Source organism: Neodiprion pinetum, chromosome 3 (genome assembly GCF_021155775.2).
Source record: "Neodiprion pinetum isolate iyNeoPine1 chromosome 3, iyNeoPine1.2, whole genome shotgun sequence".
NCBI classification, from domain to species: domain Eukaryota; kingdom Metazoa; phylum Arthropoda; class Insecta; order Hymenoptera; family Diprionidae; genus Neodiprion; species Neodiprion pinetum.
The window spans coordinates 33,608,099-33,630,110 of NC_060234.1; the positions used below are offsets into that span (position 1 = coordinate 33,608,099).

The following is a 22,012-nucleotide window of genomic DNA, read 5'->3' on the forward strand; positions in this document are numbered from 1 at the left end:
CGATTATAACCCTGAGAGTATATCGCGCTATATAAGCTGCAGATCAGCTGCAGTTGGATAGGCTGTGTCGAGAAAAGATTAGTCAATCGATAAATGTGGGCAGGTTAGAGGACGCCGATAGACGGCGAAGATCGATCTAATTAATGCAAAGCATGGTGTATGAGGCGGTGAGATTTTCTATCTATTCGAAATTCGAGGAAAGGTAAAGTTCAAGAGGAGGGAATTCAGAGGGCTTAGTTCGATGAGGGAAAGGCTTCCAGAATAGTGAAAAGTTATGATCGAGGTATCACAAAGGACACGACGTTCAGCTCGTGTCTGCGAACCAGGTAAACGCCTGTTTCCTTGAGATTATGTTCTCGTGAGGTAGGAATAAAGTTCTCTGACCCGGTCACGTGTAGGATCATGGGATTTAGTGGATATCGTACGAATACTCGAGGACTCGAAGGTCCTCAGCTTACCAGACTATTTAAATTAGCTTGTTGTCAAGACACGAGATCAGGAAACACCAGAAACCCGATTTGAGTTTTACCGGAAGTTGAACTCGTCGTTCCTATAGCTTCATAATCGCCGGGGGAAAGGAAGGGCTGAGAGTTGTTCTTGCGAAATTTGGCGGAAACGCGAGACAAAATGCCTGAGTTGCAGCTAGCCTTCGGAAGCATCTACGCCTGCGAGTAATTGTACGTACGTTAAATCTACCCTGGAAGCCTGGAGGGAATGAACCATTTGGACGGCATTGCCGGGTCGCTAAATAAGTCTGCTTTGACAGATGTTTTATTTCCGACCTTGAGTAAGATCGCCTTCCGTAGGTGATTTCAATGTTTCTTGAATCATCCGCTTACCCAGGGCAAATAATATAGCGACGCTGCACGCTGGATATTACAATTATATTTCATATTTTCAATATTATGAGATAAAAGTTTATATATTTAATTTGTTCCTTCTGTCATTCTTCATATCCGAATTCATTACAGATGACCAGTCAGAGTGAATTATGGTACTTACGGAAGTGAGACGTTTGATCGTTCCTCTGTCTCCTTCGCTTGAACAAATCGCTCGGTGTGCGTTTAATGAACAAACCTTATGACATATCTAATATAAATCGAGGAAAGTATGCAGCTTTGGATATATGAGAAAAGCTGCTTCTTAAGATCTCGGAAGCTCTGAGACTCGTGCGGAGACTCGGGAAGCAATATTCGCACATTCATTCAGCGACAAATTCAAAGCGCATATTTACAGGGAGGTCTAATATCCAGCATAAATCATTACTCAGGCTCAGATGGCGCGATAAGCGTCGTCGGGCTTATCGTCGAGACATAAACGTGGGCACAATTCATCCCGTGTGTGGCTGTAAGGCGGCTAAAAGGAGAGCCTGTATCTATTTAGCTTTACTGAAACCCACGTCAAAGGGAATTATCATACTGGCAAAGTGCCGAGCTTCCTACCAACGCTATATGAGTGTTTAGTTTTCAACACCTTGGCTGTTGATGCGCATGCAGATAAGTAGAAATTATACGCTTGATGGAGCAGTAATTACATCTACAGTCGTTACGGCGGAAAACATTAATGACCGGAATTTTTTCAACCCCCATTAACGCGAAAGAGCGCCGGCAAACGTTAGTTTTTTCACCGGAGCGTAAATTATTTTCATTTCGCATCGATGAATCCAGATTATTTCGGTTAACGTGAGAGCAGCCTGCAGGCTATGCTACGTTTGTCGGTCGATTTTCAATCGTCGAGAAGAGTGAATTAACCCGCGTGAAATTGATTTCTCCTTCTGTCAACGTACCTTTGCTGCTGGAAAACCAAGGAAACAGGACGCCAAAGAAATTAGAAAAAGCACAAATAAATAAAAAATTTTACACTAAATTAACACTTCGTCCCCCAAAACTTGGAAACAAAGTAAAAGCTTACAGTTTTTCTAACTTTTCACATATATTTATTGATTCTATTCAGGATGTCATATACGTATAATATTTACACACATCGGTATAACAGGGTTTACTAGGTTTGCGTAATATTATAAATGACTTACGTGCACAATTACTTATTACAGGATACAAGGTATAAACTTGGATCTTAACTATTTTCTAACACACCGTATTTTTTCTCTTCATACATTATTCGATGTGAATAGTTAACAGATGTTTTACCTCGATCGCTTTTTAGGTATAAACGCTATTTTCAGTAGATTGACCACCGGAGCCTCCAGGGCGATGGAAATGCAGAAAGACAGCAGGTATGAAGCCACGAGATTTCCGAAATAGACAATCAACTGAAATGACGAAGAACTTTGAATTAGATGAATCCATAAATTGCCGCGCATATCTACAGGATATTTAAAGGCGAGGGCATCCAATGGCTCTGCATACAAGTTCGTGCTCAGGTATAGGTGAAGTGAAGGGGGACAAATGAACCCATATATTACAGTTATAACGTATATCGAAGGGACGGGCGGTGCTTACGGCATGCAGGGGTTTTTGCGTTCTTGTAGCGAGGGTATAATATCGGACGAAATTACCCCCGATAACTTCAGAATGTGATTCCTCCGAAAAACTGGTTATGAAAATCGCATTATTCCCGAAATGGCGCGGTAAGAAGAGTAGTCCAGCCAACTTGAATATAATTATAAAGTTATTTGGCAAATTTTACAAAACCTGGATTAGAGCTCCGAAAGTCTGTGAGGGAATAAAACACAACCGGAACCTGTAACAAGTCGTTTCTACTACTTGGCAGATTGCCTGTAACGCACCACCCAGCTATAAATTACCCCGTCTGTCTTTGACTTTTGCAGTAAAAAATCTAGACTGAAAAAGGCAACATACTTGAAGGATTTCTTGCGTCATTAAGGAATTTCGATGTAAAAAAAAAAGCTCCGAGACACTGAGTCCGTTCTTCTTACCACTATCCCATTATGCAGATGTATCGGTCCGTCCATCTGTGCCGTGGTGATCACCATGATGACAGGGTGGACTAGGTAAGCACAGTAAGTGAGTCTCGAGAGGGGATACATCAGTCTCAACGACAGCAGACTGTCTACGACGGGCGCAGATCCGGTGCAACATTGTACAACCATGAATGCCACTGCTACAGCCCACGCAGTGTGGCCTAAGGAAGCGTAAACCGAGCTCAAAGTCACCGTGATGCTGCCCGGGTAAAGGCCGTAGACGACAGCGAACATGACGGAGGCGGAAAGCAGCCATCCGATCACTTTGGCGTACTGTCGGATAAAGAGGGTACGAATTAGCTAGTGACGGACGGTTTGCAGGATGTCCGGATATCGAACGACTCGACTCACAAGAGGTGTTCGCAAGCCGCAGTCGGTTTTGAACAAGATGTAGCCAGTGATGGTGCCGATCAAGTATGGCCCAGCCCTTAGCCATGGTTTGTCGTAGAGCTCATCAAATAGGGCGAACGGTTCCTGAATTCTGATTAGGGAAATCGAATAAAATTAGTTTAATGGGGCACTTGGAGCCGATAGACTAAGAGTGGTGTCTGCCCGCGCTATTCACTTGCCTGGCCACGTAGTCGTTCTGGTAGGCGACGGAGAAGGTAGTGAACCACGACGAGACGATGAGGAAAATTACGGAAACTGCCACGAACTTGAAATACTTCACCGAAAGCAGGAGCAGGAATATTCCCAATACGTAGAACTGGGTGTCGTTGGCCATGTACCAACTCCAGAGCATGCACTGGAAATTTCAAACGATATTCACGTGAATCTTTCACGTTGGCAATTAACCTTTCAACCGCCAAATCTGGGTCAGAAGTGACCCAGGTGATTAATTAGGGGACGAAGAAAAAGTAATGCAACGCTTGAATAAATTGACGCCGCGCAATGTCAACGTTTGACATTCTCGAATGGGAAATGTGGATGAAGCGTATGCACGGTGAGTAAAATCTCTGCTTTTTGTCAGGGCTTTGTCAGGTTACGTGGAGTTACGTGTACACCAAAATAAAACACGTCGCTTTACCGCGGGTATTATAAACGTCGTTAGCTTGTTACCCGACTTGACGCAACACTCCGGATGAACGTTAAAATCGCACGAATTGCACCGACGTCGCTCTGCGCGTTACCCGACTATTTTGATGACCGCAAGGTTAATACACGTAGAGGTGATAATGTAATATTAGCGATATCTAATGAAAGATTGATTACTCCACCCTGTCCTGAATATTAACGAATGAACCGTCAGCGACATTGCAGTACCGACTAAGTATTTGCAATTTTCGGAACCCCGGTGCCACTGTGGAGTTCGATTTTGAATAATTTTCCATGAATTTAGCTGATCAACTGTGGCCAAATTACGGAACATTTAGTTGAGCGCCGTAGGGATTTAATTTCAAAGGCCTCGGGAAGGAAAATTTTAACGAGCCTGGCTTCTTTTATACCAGAAAATACTACGGGACCTTTTGTTTTCACCGAGGCTTTAGTCTTGAATCGAATAAGCACCGACGAAAACCAAGAAGCACACTGACTAACCACCCCGGATATAAGAGTTTCCCCGGATCGTTCCTCAATAATTAAATCCAATTCTCAGCGCACCGACCCGGAGACATTGTCTTGGGGCATAGAATTGACAAAATATGCTGCAAAAGTCAGAGGGACAAATTTAAGCTGAACCGATCAGGGCGCCTTTGGTTAAGATATTTCTGTCAACCAACCATTTCCGTCCGAGGGTAAAGCGAATTTAGGTAAAGAGCATTCCTCCACCAATACTTCTCGCAAGTTAAGTGATCCATGATGGCTGGGAAAAACACTGTCCTAGCTTGAACGTGTCTGATCACAACTTCGTTTACTCCCAGTGCGAACAAGTAGGCTGGTGTCAACCTGAAAAAAGAGTGTTTGTTCGCTTATTTCGATCATTCATTGGGTTGAAATGAATTTTCAAACTCGCCTGATGAATCTGTACAGAATCATGACTAGGAACTTGAGGGAACTGGATTTGAAAAAGTGATTCTTGTCCGTTTTCACGCTGCCCAGTGATCGGTAGTACAGCACTGTTACCAGGAGGCCGCTGAAATAGTTGGAACGTGAAATTACGCCCGGGTAAAAAGGTCGGGTAGTGCCGTTGGGCCATTAAGACTGTTACACCGTCTGCTAGTTCTAATTTTCACTCACCTAATGAAGAAGAACGTGTCTACCGAGAACGTGGCGTTGCTTATGGTTTGGAACATAAAGTTCCTCTCTGTGACCGTACGCAGCATTTTATTCTCTGGAATTTAAGAAATTCGCACATAAATTTCAAGTAAGAAGAAAGACCCTAATTATCCTACGACTTCCTGAAAAAATGATGTAGCATCTTTGCCTACTATACATCCGAGCCGACGTCCATTTCAATTTAAATCCGTCGCCTCTTAAGTAAGGACGGGGTGCCCAGCTCAAGAGAACCAGCGAAAAAAAAGAACGGAAAAGTGACAGGAAGCGAGAAAGTGATAACGGACATCTTAAGCTGCATCGCGCGACATATCTGCGAAACTCGTTCCGCACTCATCGCCGCCGAAGGCAGGAGATTTGAAAACTTTCCGACTCTTGAACTCCAGCAAGTTCAGCGCGACTTTCCTCGAAATGTTGAAATGTTGAATACTCGTAGGGTCGTTTTTACAATCAATTTCATGGTCGTCGAACGACCTTTGCACCTGGATCTGACCCCATCCTAAAAAGACTCTGAATTTGGGCAATACCTAAGCCTCAAATTTCCGCCACGGTCGCCATACCGTCACGGTTCGTGTAATTGCATGATATTGCGAAAGAACGTGAAAGGAAGGCGATGCCGGAGGCAGACATGGGGTTCTTTTTTACGCTAGCCATTAATCAGATTCGCGATCAGAAGGCGTCGCGAAAAAACTACTTAATAGCGGCTCAGAAGTCCCGGATCCCTTACTGACCCCCACTTACCGGCGATGGAGAACACTTGTAAGTAGGTGTGGACCATCACAACCCAGCCCAAGGAAAATACTCTCAATCCATGAAGGCAGGTCAGACTGTCGCTCGCTGCTGGTTCTGTGCTAATTATTTTACCACCATTTGCGATCGGGTTGAAAGCCATCAAGCATTTTACCCAGAAACCTGTAACAGTATATACAAAGCTGTATCACGATCCACTATTTTTGTTACAGTCGTAATGAATTTCGAACGGATTCACTCCGATTTTAGACCGTTGGGTCGCCACTTTAATTCAGCGGCTTATGAATCGCTCATCACGAACTCGCCCGGGATCATTCAAACTTCTAATTACGAACCGAATTTACTTGAGATTCAATTAAGATGAGTAGGGTTTTAGGGCGGGGCTTATCCGATGTTTACGAAGAACAAAATCCCACGAATTCCAACCGAGTCCCGCAGCAATCCATCCAACTTTAAGTCGGCATCACTCGTGAAAGATGATGCAGTGGTTGGCCAAACATTACCATCGGTTATCCGAGGTTGCAGCTAAATTGCTTTGAAGAAGCCAAGGTTGTCCGACCATGAACCCTGCCGATGACTTGCTAATGTCGATAGAAAATCGGACCCGATGATAGCGATTGAAGAAAAAGGGATTGGAGTACCTTTTTCAAGCTTAGTTTCCTTCTTCCCCTGCTCGCCGGCCCCTTCTCTTTCCATCTCGGTCTTCTCAATTAGCTCCTTGCTGGTATCTTGAATGATAGATATTCGCCGTTCGTCCAGAAAATTTTTATCCGGATACGTGCTGATGTTTTCGTTGTTATTCCCGCTGGCTGAACTTTCCACGTCCGATTCACGGCCTCGGGTATCGTTGTATTCGTATGCCGTAGCCAGTATCATCAAAAGCAGTATGACTCCCGCGACGCCGCTAAAAATAAAAAATTCCTAACGTATCCATAAGCCGTGCCGCATGCGTGAAGCACCTGGTACTTTCTACCTGGGCATGATATCTGGTACAATTCGATATTGAATTTAGCTCTGGTATTCCCATCCGTACAAACCCAAGTCACACCCCGCCAAGAAAGCAATTTCAATTTATAGTTTCAGATTCACCCGCGATCACATACTGGACGGATAATTTCACGTTCAAATTACTAAATCCAAATTGATCATAGGGCGCGTGATTGGACAGACCGCGCCAATTCGGGTGGTATCGCATTACGGCGGTGTTACGCCGTGAGAGCTCCCCGAGTTACAATTCTCGGAGTAGTCGCTTCCTCTACCTCTAATTTCTGCCATTCTCCAGCCTCAATACGCGATTAATATATAGATGTGGATGGGTCCGTATGAAATCACGCAGAATTCAACGGGTCCAAATTCCATACCATTTGGAAATAAACTGCCTCATTCTTTGACGGATTTGAACAGACTCGTACTTCAAGATGTCAGTAGGAAAAAATTTCTGCAGCTGTTCAACCTTTATTCTAGACAGTGACTAAAAGTTCAACTCGGTTCAATTAATTACTGGCCAATCTTGTCAAAGTTCAAAGTTTTAACAGAAAAATCATGCAAATCCGTCGATTTCTTTCACATTTCTGTCTGACGGAAATGACAAAGTAATCTAAACTATTCGTACAAAAATTTGTCGAGAAAAATTCTGAAACGTAGATTTCTTTAAATGTGTCAAAGAAGCGACATTTTTTATTTACGAATGATTCGAAATTCCAATCCGTAGATACCTCTTATATATCTGTTATAGAATAATCAGTATAGTAATCAGTATTAGAAATAGGGATAGATTGGCGTCGAGTCAACCGTCATCCGTTCTTCTTCGCCGCCGTGTATCTCCACGTGTTTCACCCTTGCCGGTGGCTTTTTGCATTCTTGCGATTCAAACTGTAATTTTCCGAGGTCCCAGAGTGCTCGTGCAGGCTCCGACTTTACGACACCTCGTTCGCGTCCCGCCTACAGAGTACCAACCTTATTACATTCTTAGCTCGGGCTTTGGCTCAGGCTGGCGATGGCGCAGTTGTTCGATGAATTATTTCGTTGTTAAAGTAGCGTAAAAAATATTGTAGCGTACAATTTTGGCCGCGGGGTTCTACCGTGATAGGGAAAATTCAGTCCCAGGTCGGACTGCCGGTGAGTCTGCGGTAGCCTCGCGAGACAATGGAACACCGGGCTCTCCGTTAATTATAGTATTTTAGGGCCAAGTTTTAGCGGTTCCCATCCCTTGCCGTGCCATTTTAGACATCCGTACTTTTCGCACCCCATTTACTATGTCCAGTGATAAATGTTCGGGCAAAAATATTCCTCTCATGGTGTTTTCGTAAAGTTTTCATTCTCCGTAGGAATCGAGTATGAACTTGTAAATATTCTGAAGATTACTCTTATCTAGAGTCAGAGATATGCACGCAACAAGGGTGAAAATTTTTATCCAAAACCGATCAGCGGATAAATATTGTCAAGTTATAATATACATGCAGAATGAATGTACAAAGGCATGAGACGTGAAACGTTTTGCCAAATATACGAAAGTTCAGCTCCACGTTGTCGTAACAGTTTTAAAACGCGATATTCCCGCAGAGAATTTTCAACGTGAAGTTGAATAAAAGTTGTGTAACGATGCGTGAAATATATGAGAGGTTCGCTATCGTCTACCGCATGTATACGTAAACTACGAGGACTTTCAGGATAGAAATATTCACGCGAATTCTGAAATAAGAAACTTATAAAACGGAGACGTCGACAAGCCCATAACCGACCACACTTTGCAGGAATGTCGTCAACGATATTTGATCACGGTGAAATTTATGACAAGCAGGAAAAATTTACTGGTAGATATATAAGAGTATGAAATAACCGAGAAATGTTTCTACCGATTTTGCGCAAAATCTAATAAACTCTAAGTCTAAGGAATTCAAATCAGCTACCAAAGTCCATGCAAATCTTATAGAACTAGAGACTTTTCACACAAATACACAGGTACCGCAGACATCTACCAAGTCATCCACCCAAGATACAGTAAAAATTTGAAATTCATTTCGGGGATGTTGCACGAGTAATTTTCTCTCCTCCTCGAGCGACGAGCGAAAAATAAGTTGATGAATTTCTGCCAAAGCAATTGTACAGAGAATAACGAATCAGATAACCGAGGGGCTGGCTGCAAAATGTAGGCAATCGACCAGTAAAAGATTACTTATATATTGGTACTAAAAGTGTATTACTATGTAAAATAAAAGAAGACGAATCGTGTCTGTTTTATAGGGGAGAAATTTTCTGCCGCGCTTTCTCTCTCGCATCAACACCGAGAAAATCTTTTTCCAAAAGCTCTTGCGATCACATGTACAACGTACATAATATGCATACTATATTTAAAAAATAGTAGACGCAACACTCTTTAGGGCATATATATGGAGTGTGTGTAGAGTTAAAGAATTTCAAATCATACTGACCTAGCTACGCTAGTGTTACATAAAATCTGCATATTCTCTCAAACGTTTCACAGTCACAGCGTGTACGACTTTTTCATCCATGATGAAAGAATTTCACCACGTTTGGCTCTTCGTTTGGAATTAAATCGCTGTCTGTGCGAATGATTGCGTGGAATGCACTTGAGAGCTATACCGCGCTATCCTGGACAGCACTGGACTTTCACGAGTTCATACGATCTGCAGTATAGGCTTTCTATTACGCGTTTACGTAAGCTAGGTGTAAGCAATAAGTGCAGCCTGAAGTAAACGCTTGTTGTTAAGTCATCGAGTTGCAAGGATAAAGGATAATCTCTGTGTTTCAACGTCGACACGACAGCCTGCGTTATGTTTGCTAACTCCATTTACCGCTGATTGGCTCATCGATGTTCCGTGGGATCGGCTCGGATTCACAGCCGCAATTTTTACCCTTCGCTGTGAACTGCCTATGCATGAAGTCACGAGTTGTCCCTTTGCCATTTTCGGACAAAATAAATTCTGTTCTTTCCGTCTATTCTTCGAACTTTTCGTTTTATTGCAGGAATTTGACACGGAGAAATTAGCGAAATACGAGATCCCGTCATTTGGCATTCGCTTCAAACTTTGCGATCGATAAACGTAATCGGTTCGCGCCAATTTCGAACGGTTATAACCGCAGTGATTAAATGCATTCACGTTAAGCCTGAAGCTCCCTCGTGACACACCTACACACACACACACTGCATTGCCTGAGTGAAACGGACATTCGTCTTGAATCTGGAACATAGATTGTAGCCTGCCTTGAACCGAGGCAACTGTTATGCCATCGTTAATAACCCGCGCTCCGCAATTCGATAACTGGATTGCGAATGGTTGCTGATTCCGTGTACGTTGCACTCGGTATTACAACTGTTTTCCCGATGCAGATGAGTTCACGGCTCGAGTGAATGCATCTAATTACTCAACTTTCATATCTGGTGAATCACATTCACCTACCGGTCATAGTTTTAACGTGTTTGATAACGCGTTAAGAATTCGATCATACGCCGTAAATTGAAAATCAATTTTCTCTGATTGATATATTTACCTTTGATAAATGAATGATAAACGACTTTTTAGAGAGCTGCTTCACATTAACCGAGATATTTTACCGAGAACTTTGCAATATCATGCAAAAATTATAACGGGAGCAGTTTATTTTTCAGTGAGTCGTCATAAATGAATAATTATCCGACGGGAGGTACAGGAGTTGAAAATAAAAAAGTAAATGATGGAAACACACAATGTTGCCGCTTTACGAAAGTGTGGGATTGTTTAATTGTCTGTAAATGAACCGAGAAAAAGAAAGTGAAAGAGAGAGCTGAGAGGAGAGCACATCATTTTGTATTTTTCATTTTCTTCACCCCTCGGCAGATACAATGCTTTTGTTTTTACTGACGGAGTTCATACGTTGGATATTTATGCGAACCCTACTTTCAGACATAAATCATTCAGTACATGTAATCTCAGCGTGTAGTTACACGTTACAGAATTACAAATTGGTGTATTCGGTAGGTAAAAAGTACCTATTGCAGTGATTTGTTTTTCACCAAATTTTTGGAGGCATATTTTCAAAGTACCCGTCGTTGTTATATAAAACTTAATACAACTGCAAAGTACGGAGTTGCGTCGTCGCGTAATTAGGACTCGATTCTTACACTGCAAAGCTTTACCGTCTATCCAGTAAGCAAGCTTAAACCGGGCACAAAGTAATCGCGTTATTTATTTCCGACCTACGAAAGAGTAAAGCGGAACACAAACGCGAAGTGTAATTACAACTGGGAGCTTTTGTCGCGATTCCTCAAAGCGCGGTAGCTTTTCGCTCGTTTAAACTCTTCATTTTGGTTCGTTCATTTGACAATTTACACCGCGTCGTCACTCAGAGGCAATTCGCGCAAAATTTTTTCATCTGTCATGGTATATCAAGTTGGCTCAACATTATACGGGGGCTTAAGAGTCCCGAACTGCCGAAAGTTTCTCGTTAACTAATCGGCCTGTTTGTCTTTGTGCTTGCACTGCTTTGTGTTAACTCTATTAGCCATAAAGTTGAATTATTTAACAACATATCATTCACTTTTATACCTATATATTATACTGGCAAACTGTACGACCGAGTAACCTTCACCATATTTATAGGTTTGCGTAATTTCAAAGTTTAAATTCCTTTTTAACAACTGTTTATAATCCTCGTTTAATTTTCAGCAAAATGTAGATAATACACTTTGAGATCGTTTAAATTGTCTCAGTTTCATGAAACGTCTACGACTAAACTTTACTATAAACAGAGATTTTGCGAGCTGAAGTAGCAAGTATTATTTTTCGTTGTATCGAAAGCAAACGTGTAGCAAGAATATCGTGTACCTTCATGTCGACCTGAGAACTTTCCACAATCGTATGGTTTCCAACTTGACTTATACTTGCAAATTTCCTAACGATGGAATACAGCTGCTCGTCGGATCGATTGCATTTTAAACTTACTCGCGCTGTGCTCAACGTCTTCAGTTTTTTACCCCCGAAACTTTTCTTAAAAATTCCTCACGCCCCCCAATATCTGCATTTGCAATCCGTGTAAGCCTGCGGCTTCCATGGATGGAACCGCACCAAGGCTTGTTGGCATCGAGTATAATTTGGATCCGGTTGAAATTTGATACCAAGTGTGAGATACGTGGCTGTATCTAATATTCGAGGTCCGGTTTCATCTCGCGAGGAATGCTTACTGTAGAATTTAGCTGATACGGAAATTAGCCATTCGCAATGCTCTCCGTCCCAGCTTCATCCATCTTCCCATTGATTATTTGTATAGGTATGCTGTATTTAGATCTCCTCTTTGCACCCATAGAATTCAAATCTAATATATCTACCTATAATTTCTGTAAAAAAATGTCATCCCTAAATTCCCAAATATTCACACCACGTCGAACGTGAATATTGCCATTATATATGCCATTAATCTTCGAAAGTAACTAGGATTCTATAGGCTTTTTTACGGCGGCAAGAAAGTCCTTTAAGTTTACCTGCAAGAGTTTGTGTCTCGGGATTATATTGAATAAAGTTTAAAATATGGAGCACCAGTGACTCGCAATTTCTTCAGCTACAGAGTTCATTGTAGAATTCTCAATACAAATCAATGAGTAAAGTATTTTATAGACATAAATAGGCAGAGAATTCGAAGTAATCGAGTTACAGACTCTATGATAATGTCAAAAATGTCCAGTTTTTTGGTCATGATTTTCGAAAGTTTTCTAAGGTGATTTCATTCGAGTCTTCGCCTGCGAATAATGTCCAATCTGTAGATGCGTTTCGCTACTTTCCCCAGGCATGGAAATTCCATACACAGCGTACATCTAGTATGGATTATACTACCTACCGATCATACGCAAGTCACCGTCTATGAAAATATGCATCCGGGGCTTTGGTCGATCCGTCTGGACGCCAGACGATCCCGGATAAACCTGCAGCCAAAGTAATTCCGTATTCCCCGAAAGTACTACAGGCGATCACCTCACCCGACAAAGACTAACGTAACCGTGCTGCGGTACCTTGCGCAAGTTGAAGCTTGCAAATCCGCGAGGAAAGAAAGTTGAAAGACGTTTCATACCTGCGGCACATGCCTGAGTGCATCTTATACCGAATCCATGGTCAGACTTGTAACGAGTATCACAGAGAAATTTCACTCTCTCGCGTTTTTCCGATGATTAACGTAACGGAATGGTGGAAATTAATTCCAACCGCTTCCTTCTTTTCACTCTGAATACTTCCTGCGTTTAGCTCGCTTTTTCTACGTTTAGCTATCACCCTTATTTTTCTTCCACATATTACAACACCGATTGTTATTTAACGCATAATATTTCAAAGCGAAAGCATCGCCAGTCTCTCTCACTTTCCGCGAAAAGAGACGACGTCGAGAAGTCTTTGGCTTTCCCACTTAAACCGGGTCAGTGGGCTCCTCCGAGTGTTCGGTTAACAAGTTGTTGCGAACAAACGGGTCTTCGCACAGGCGGTGGTAACACGAGATAATCGAAAGTCCTTGAGGTGCCGGAGCTTAGCGTAATCCATCTTATCGTGTGTTTTTGGTTTCTTTTTACCCAAAAACCAGGCAACGAGACGCGGAGTAATTTTACGCGGTTTGTTCACTCGCGGTGAAGCAGCGCGTTAAAAATTAATGTACTTCTCAAGTAACGGAAGCTCGTAATAAAGATAGCTGAACAGACTTCGCTGGCCTGAAGGGAGCAGATTTTTGAAGAGTATCTCTATACGCTGTCACAATTACATCGCGCCTCACGTATCCACCGACCAGGTACAAGGTACCTCGTCCTCGTACCAGACAGCCACTACGTTTCGTCTCTGAATCCCTAGGTAAATTAATTTAGATCTTGAGGAAGCTTGCAAGCACAGCATCGATAAGACCCGAGTACTCACGGTCGTCTCTACAACCTGAAACGGGCATTAGGACAGCTTCCTGTGTAATCCTGGGGAGAGGAAATTTACGACTTGTATCCATTTAGCGCAGCCACGCGCTTGTTCTATACACAACGAGACGTGAAAGAAGAAAGAAGCTGCAAACAATCAGGAACGTATAAAAAATGGAGTGAGCAACTACAAACCGAATGTTACAACTCCAACTCAGATAGCCGTCATGAAAATGCGATCTTCGTAAATTTTGTATCCGTATAAAGGGGCAGTGGGAACAGTAACCCCAGCTTTATTGCGATCAGCGTTACCGCATCAGCGCGGGATTCGAGTAGCCTCGATATTCACTGCCCTTTTTATTTCCGGGAAAAAAATCTCTACCCCGTAAAAACTCCCTCGGACATTCCACCACCGCAATATAGGTATAATACACTCTCCAGATCCGTAAATTATTACAAAGGGGGTATATTGCGGGGATGAAAATGCACAACGCCGCAATGTTTTCAGGGTAAAAGTTTATTCACAATTAATAGAACGCCTCGGTTTTAAACTACCATTACTGGTATATTCGCGGTTAGTCGCAGTTACGAACTACTGCTCCGACTTCTGTTATACCCAGCTGTGCCAATTTATTCCCGTAGCTCGAATATAATGTTATTATTTTGCGAAACAGAGTACATAAAAAAAAAAAATACATCAAACGAACCTCCACGCAAATCGTCGAGCATTCGCGATCATCCCAACCACGATTTGCAAAACTACATTTTTATATTGCTAAAAATTAATGGGAAGGTTGTTCGGTGACTTGCACTGAGAATTTACAGGAATGGGAGGAAAAAATTTTTTTTTTTAAAGCTCAGGCGGGTTTGAATCGAGCAAGTGATCAGTGGGCCGGAACTCACGTGAAAGTAAAGATGGTGCGGCAGAACGGAGCGTGTCTTGCGACGTGAAATGAATCCCAGCAGCCTCGAGGCTTACCGGAAATGGGAGTGGCCGCGATTGGTCCTTCTACTTACGACAAGATGTGCACCTTCGGATCCAGCCAGGGAGAATAATCGTTCGCCGGAACAGACTTCACCTTGGCGATGTGAATTTTCGGACCTGCTGAGCTGTGCGTCAGGTTTCCCTCCCTCTCGACTCTGTCGGCAGTCGCCCTCAGCATCGAGGTTACAGAGACGCGTTTGCAGGATCCAGGTAGACAAAGACCAAGGAAAATCTGACGGGTCTGCGGAAAGAGATTAGATATTTTTATTGCAGAGACGGAATGGTCGTATGAGTCTGAAATTTTACGGTTCACCCGAAATATTTGACGTGGTAAGAAATTGTAATGCTCTATTTTAGCCTTCTTCAACGTTCAGTTTAGTCTTTCCCAAGCCTCCCTGAGAGCTCTTTCGTAAAATTCAAACTCCTTGCCTTCTTCGAGTATAATGCTTTTGGGCGATGGGGATACCGATAAACAGAGTATTTGAGTAAATTTTGAAAAATCTCAGCGTATCAACCATGTGATTTTATTTGACCAACAAAATATTTCACAACCATGGTTCTGCTCAAGCAACTTTTTTTCTACCTTTACTTTTCATGTTCTTCTTTAATTCGCTTTTATTTTATTTAACAATCTACAAGCCCTGTAAAATGAGGTCAGGGCTCCGCCGACCTTTTTTCCTGCTAGAGGTGAATCATGGATCCACGTTAATCTTTCGTAGGTTCTTAAAGTTTCATGCAATTTTTATTTCCTTCGTAAACCTGCCGATTAGGAATGAGTATCAACGGGAAAATTTCAGGGCTCAAAGTCATTTGAGATTATTATTACACTGCTGAAATTTAATCTCCATTTTGTTTGTAGTTACGCGGAGCTAGAAATTTGGGGAGATTGTATTTTATTCCAGAGCATAAAACCAAACGGGATAACTTATGGTATTCGTGTAGTATCATATCGATGTTACGAGTTGCTGCAAAGAAGATTTTTTTCCTTACCGAGGATGCGAGATCGGTGGGCAAGGTCAAGTACATTCGGGCGACGTGAAATTGCACGGGATACGGAGGGGAATCCTCGGGCTGACCGGGAGACTTAATTTCTCGGTCCGCGTTGTCCAGTTCTCTGCAGAGAGTGCTCGAGCCGAGCCAAAAATCATTTCCAAAGTGGAACTGGGAGGAGTAACGACCACTGGCGTCAGACACTGTGAGAGCAAGAGAAAAACAAAAAACACAGGTAGGAAATAAGAGAATGAAAAGCAAGCAAAAATCCTGAGAATTTCCATAATGAACGAATACATTCCCGGCACCAACTTCAGCTCCGCACCTCGTTTTAAGAATAATTTACTTTGCTAATTTTACCGTCTTGATTTGAGTTTGTCCAAACAATGTGTATATATATATGCATGTACATAGGTATATTTACCCTTCGCTTCAAGTTTCACCGCGCTTTCACACCATAAAATTAATTCACTCGGTCAAAGTTTCACCCCTTTCATTTCTGGTAATTACTCCCGTAGATTCTAACGAGTTCTCAACTGTTCGCGTTATTTTTACAAAATAGAAGGACTACTTTTTTCTCACCATCTGATAAAGGTGATAACATTTCTCTAGGGCTGCTTCACGGCATAATAAAAAGAAAAAGTATCGATAAATGTAACGCGCCGTTAAGCCTTCAGCCCTGATCTCACGTTCATTCGAGAAACCTCAAAAACGTACCGCGACGTACGACCACTCATATCATCATTCATACGAGCTTTGCCAAGACGTACGAAGCACTTTTGGATAAACGAAATGGGCTTTTACTAGACTGGCGTCTGAATTTTCGCTTCCAAAAGTAACGCGTCATAGTTCGGAGCAAAATACTGTAGAATAAAAAAATTTCCGAATCAAATTTCGTTCCTGTGATTTCTAATTAACGTTATCGACGGTCTCAGTTTTATTTAAAAAAAAAATAGATATATTATAACGAAACAAAATTCTCAAACAACTTACGCGTGAAATATTTGCGTTTAAAAATTCTCATAGAGAAATTTATAATAATAATTATTATACGTGACAACACGAAGTGGTAAAAATCACCATTTTAAAGTGATTCACACTGATCTATCACTCCGTTTTTAATAAAAGAATTTCAAGGCTCGCCTTTCCTTCAGAACTTTGATTATGCGCCGTTTAATATCACTCCAAAAACTTTGCAGTCCCGTTTTTCATGCTATATTCCTCTCGGGGGCTGCATAAACACACGTGTATGATGAGGCTACCTTTTTATATCAAATGGGATATACGCGCGAATAAATTTCACTATCCTACCGTCTCTGATATGGAAATTAACGTAGATACAGCACCAGCTATTCCCACCGCGAATGTAAAAATAAGAAAAGAAATAGACATTAATTTTTTTCTGGGATGCAGCTGTCTAGCCGTTCTCGCATTTTTCACACCAAAACCTTAGACACGCTAAAACAAATTGACGAAATTCATAAACCTTGTTTTCAAGTTGTTGCTATCATGTTCGCACGACTCACAATCAGCATTGTTACAGCAGACGATAAATGGCGCAAGCTTGCGCCATATCGACGCTTCGAAGTAGGTGTCTTTGGTACGAGGTGAAAATAACAATGACACTTTCTTCGTGCAGATACGTGACGATTGTTTCAGAAGTGAGCGAGTGCGAAGAGACTCGCGAATTTCATCCTTTAGCGCATGTATACATTGGCCTATATCGAGATTTCCGTCGATACTCATGCAACATCTGACTCTTCTATACGCGCCTTTTTCCACCCTTATTTTCTCCAATAATCTCCGGCTGTGTGCCAATACATAGCCGAGCGTTTTGCCCGACTCGAAATATTCTAGAAGGGAATCTTTTCAGTTATCTGAAAAGTTTTCTCGTTTATTAAAAACTATCGAACTAAGATATCGAGTTGACCAGCTGCCAGCTGGTTCGCGGGCAAATATATAAAAAGTTGCAACTGCTAAATGACTTGAAACTTTTTTATCCAGCAAAAGGCCACCGTAGGTATAAACACTCGGAGACGAATTTGTGTTTTTTTTTTTTTTATCAAAATCTATTTGCAAACGCATTTAGTAGAACATTTTTTCTAGGTGACACTATGTTTCGATGGAAATACCAAAATCAATCAAATAATTGCTGTGAGATGACACAAGTCGAAAAGGATTGTCTTCAATTTTTTTTTTTTTTTTTTCATTCAATTCTTACATTTTTTGGTCTCCGAATAATTTTTGCCTCACAACCGATTCTTAACCAGCTAATTTTCCGATTAATTAGTACCTCAGAAACTCGCATAACACAATCGGCGATCGATACTTTATCTGGACGACATTTATTCTGCGGAATCAGTAAACAGCTACAGATGCATGCGAGTAACCGCGTAGAGTTGACGTAGAAATTCGATACCAGGTATCCGCGTGAAGCTCGGCTGGGAAGTTGGCAGGCCTCTCTTGCCAAGAGTTCATTGCCAGTTACGTAAAATTACCGGTTAGCAATTCCGCTTGATTTGAAAAGTGCACAGAGTGTAGAAAGTGTGAACCTTCGACTTAGCTGCAAGTGAAATTAAACGAAGCGACGTGAATGGCTTTGAATATATGTATATACGTATTTTTCTTGCCAAGCAAACCACACGTTGCTGAATTTCGTCGACATCTCTTATTACGGACTGATTCCGAAACCGCCCCAACGATTTTTCGCATGACGCAAGACAAAAGGTTCGTCGCTCTCCCTTCGTTGCGTTGCCTCCGTTAGAGTAATCGCGGCGAATTCATTCGGGAATTTTCCCCGTGATCGGGAAATTGGTTGTGTGTACTGACAGAAGGAAAATCGATCGAATGAAGCGGCGATCGTTGACTACTCGGGTTCTGATTAAATTTAGCCCGAGCACTCTCGAACTCATAAAACCAAGTCCCTCCACCCGTTTGAATTCGTTATAACTTTGATATTCACTCGCCGTACTGAATTGAAACGTCCGTCAAATTGCAGGACGTGCATCGAGCCGCGGATCTAACTGGGTTAAATTGCACAGCCTGATCGGCTAAAAGTGCAACGAAACTTTCTCTGTTATACTATGCATAACTCGACCCTATCGCAACGTGTTCCAAGTTCCAGGCCTTCGGAATACCAATATTACATTCCACCCCCGAAACGGTCCTCCTTTCCCTCGCGTGTTATACATTTTGGGAAAAAAGAAAGAAAACAAATTCCCCTCTTGCTTTCTTCCGTTTCCTTTCCGCGCCGTTTTTCTTTCATCATCCGAACGAATAACTGGACCATAAAAATAATTACTCGAATCAGTGAGGAACTCGGCAATGGCGGTTCTTTCCCTACGAACAAGAAGAGAAGCCAGGCTTGCGGAAATTTAATGAGATTGACGAAGATTTCCTCCAACTCACAAGTTCGTATTGCACAAACCTGCGGACAGGAATAATAACATATAATCACTCACGTTATTTTTAACAACCGTTCAACCAACCTGTAATTTTGATTACGTGTAACCGTCAAGTGACTGGTCAAGTGGTGATCTTCTGACGTTCCTAAGTAAAGAATGAATTGTGTAACCGTTGAAAGCGATTCAAAGCGGAACGCAAGGCGTCGTTCAGAGATTATTGCCCTCGTCTTTTGATGCAATCGAAACTATCGAATAGGATGACACAAAAAGACATTGATGAAACGTTAATGGACCGATTACACCTGCAGGGTGACGCCTTGGTGTGAGGCAGTAATGCTTCTTGAAATCACCCTGATGTTTCATCACATTGCATTGCAGTGTCTCAATGTCCGTTTCACGTCTGACCGAACAGGTAATGGTAGCTTATTAGTTCGGGTAATCATTGTACCGATGAAACATGAGCGACAAGAAACTTCGTTACAATACCTGTGGCAATCAATTGATTAAATTTGCCTGAATGTCGATTCTCACTGACTCAAAGAACAAAGAGATGAGAAAAAAACGTGTGAACGGTTAAACTTTTTTCACTTACTTTTGGCAGCCCAGAGGCTGCCGTTCCTTAGGGAGTGTAAAAACATATCCATGTCGCTTCTGCAATTTTCACTCAATTTCCCGGGGATCTTTTTCCATTTCAAAGGATCGTAAAGATCTGACAGCCACTGAATGCTGTTCGCCGTTTTAGCCAATTTCTCCTCCATGAAATCCAGATCCAAATCCCTGTCTATCTTCACGTCTTTCTCGGCTATCGTAAGGTATTTTTTCCAGTCTAGTTCCGGGTTGTTTTTAGCAAATCCCACCAACGGTTTCCTATCGACAACCACGTCAGCTGTTTCCGTAAAGTCTTTCGATGAATTGTAGCTTGGAGTTTCCGGTGAAATTGAGCGTGTCAGACCAGGCTTACTGAGTCGTAATATGTTCGATTCATTTTCCGTCAAAATTATCGCGACGCATTGAAACCCTACAAACAGCAACACGGCGTTTTTCAACAGAGCCATCATTTTGCTTTCCAGCCGCAGATCTTCTGCCGATCGACTCTATAGTTTTCCACGATTCCCAAGCACGCGATCAATTTCCTCTTTCTAAATTTTCACTGAATTCATTGTCGTCATGCAATTTTCTCATTCGCGCATCAAGTGCTGCAATGTTCGCGTAAAAAAAACAAAAAAAACTTGTTATTAGTATCTGTCCCTTGTACGCAGGTGTTTTTATATTCCCTCTACCGTTACCGCAATTATTCTCACCCGCGCATCTAAATTACTCAGAGTTACTCGGTGTACGTTCGAGATCTACTTAACGCGTTCCTCTTGAACACTCCACGCTGTAATTAATTTTTTAAATCCAATTTAATTCAAGTTTTATTTTCTTAACCACTGAATTACTTTTCTTGTAACCAGTATTTTATTGTCTTTGGTTCATTGACGTGGGTAATTCCACGACGAACTGCTTCAGGCGGGATGTCATCTCTTCTCAATGAACTCACTTTACAAACAATCGGTTCTTGCTTCGCGGTGAGATTATTGTTTCGCTTCTAACTAATTGGATGTTAACGCGAAAAACGACACAGTGCCAATGATTTGGTGAAAGTCTTACTTGAACTGCATGTGCAGGTTATAGCATACGCACTGCATCGAACGCACTGACATGCAGTTGCATCGGTCCAAGCCGTTCCCCTTCCCCTGCATAGATGCATTTCTCTCTCTCAAGTCTGCAGCACAGTTTCCTTAAGAACTCGCCTTCTGTGAGCATTAAGACTTTTCCGCCACCTTCTTCCTCCGCAAGTCTATGCTCTAGAAGCGAAATGTACACCGCTTGCAGGTATGACGTAGATGCGGCGCTACGTCCAGCAAACCAAGTAATACGGACGCTCCGTTTCTCTAACGTCAAAAGATGTTATTTATTATACCGCAGTAGTCGAGTGAGAAAATCTAGCGCAATATTATGAAATCACCCTTGGCCGAACCAGTTAAGGTAAGTGTACCAGTTATTGACACGCTTAGACCTAATTATTGACCCTTTTATTTTTCAAAAATAGAAACTGACGGCAAAAATTGTGAATTTCTCGATGACGAAAGCCAATTGCTATAGGGTTAGACACTACAAATTTATTTTTTGGTAATTTTACTTAATAAGAACTAATGATCAAACAGATACAACCAAAAATGATCAATAATTGGGACAGGGTCAATAACTGGTACATTTTCCTTATGAGAATATCAGCGTAGAATATGTTGTGCAATGGTTTGATAGATTCGACAAATAGAAAAAAATGTTGGTGCAGTTTGGTATATCAATTATATTTTCTAGTACAACGGTGGGAATGAACGACCGACAGATAGGAGGAATTATACCAGTTAAAACTCGTGTTGTGAGCTTACGAATCATAAGTAAATGGAAACGACGTTTAGCCGTGCGTGAAAACTCGTCTGCATAACCCGTCCATCAAATTTAAGCGTTCGCGATAAGAACAACGTTAACCAGGAGTTACACGGTTTGTTGTATAATCCGCAAGCTCACGACCCCAAACCGGAGTGGCAGTCTCGACGGTGTTGAAAAACAAATGATTCGCCGTTGATTAAACGTGCCGGGGCTAACAAAGTAAACCAGCGATTCAAGGGAGGCAGATATATATAAGCTACATTCCACGTCAGTCGGTCCCTCGTATTCCTGTTCCAAGCTCACGATCAGCTGCCTGCCCGCTTCTTCTTGAGACGGGGGAAGTCGTTCCACCATGGCATAACATCGTCTTACCTCCTGACAGCAACAGTGGATTTAAACTATTCAAGGTGTACATTTCA

The 22,012-nt window shown here is 42.0% G+C and overlaps 1 protein-coding gene across 1 annotated transcript; it reads right to left on the reverse strand.

Annotated features, from left to right (window-relative positions):
• Nucleotides 1–1,987: 1,987 nt before the first annotated feature.
• On the reverse strand, nucleotides 1,988–20,215 carry LOC124214422 (nose resistant to fluoxetine protein 6). The gene is made up of 12 exons (XM_046616691.2): nucleotides 19,750–20,215; nucleotides 15,754–15,956; nucleotides 14,796–15,004; nucleotides 6,547–6,809; nucleotides 5,897–6,067; nucleotides 5,120–5,213; nucleotides 4,896–5,015; nucleotides 4,663–4,828; nucleotides 3,514–3,689; nucleotides 3,296–3,425; nucleotides 2,900–3,217; nucleotides 1,988–2,272 (listed from the first exon to the last, which is right to left on the reverse strand). Exons 1-12 carry the CDS (start codon nucleotides 20,213–20,215, stop codon nucleotides 2,147–2,149), a joined length of 2,442 nt encoding a protein of 813 aa, XP_046472647.1. The 3' UTR covers nucleotides 1,988–2,146.
• Between the last annotated feature and the right edge of the window lie 1,797 nt (nucleotides 20,216–22,012).

What these genes read in the sequence shown, in the direction of transcription:
- LOC124214422 (XM_046616691.2), bottom strand. Translation starts at nt 20,215, where the DNA reads ATGATGGCTCTGTTGAAAAACGCCGTGTTGCTGTTTGTAGGGTTTCAA. An exon ending in TTTACCCTCGGACGGAAATG is followed by an intron (nt 3,690 to 4,662) that starts GTTGGTTGACAG and finishes TGAAATTTCCAG; the next exon opens with TGCATGCTCTGGAGTTGGTA. An exon ending in CAGAACGACTACGTGGCCAG is followed by an intron (nt 3,426 to 3,513) that starts GCAAGTGAATAG and finishes TTCCCTAATCAG; the next exon opens with AATTCAGGAACCGTTCGCCC.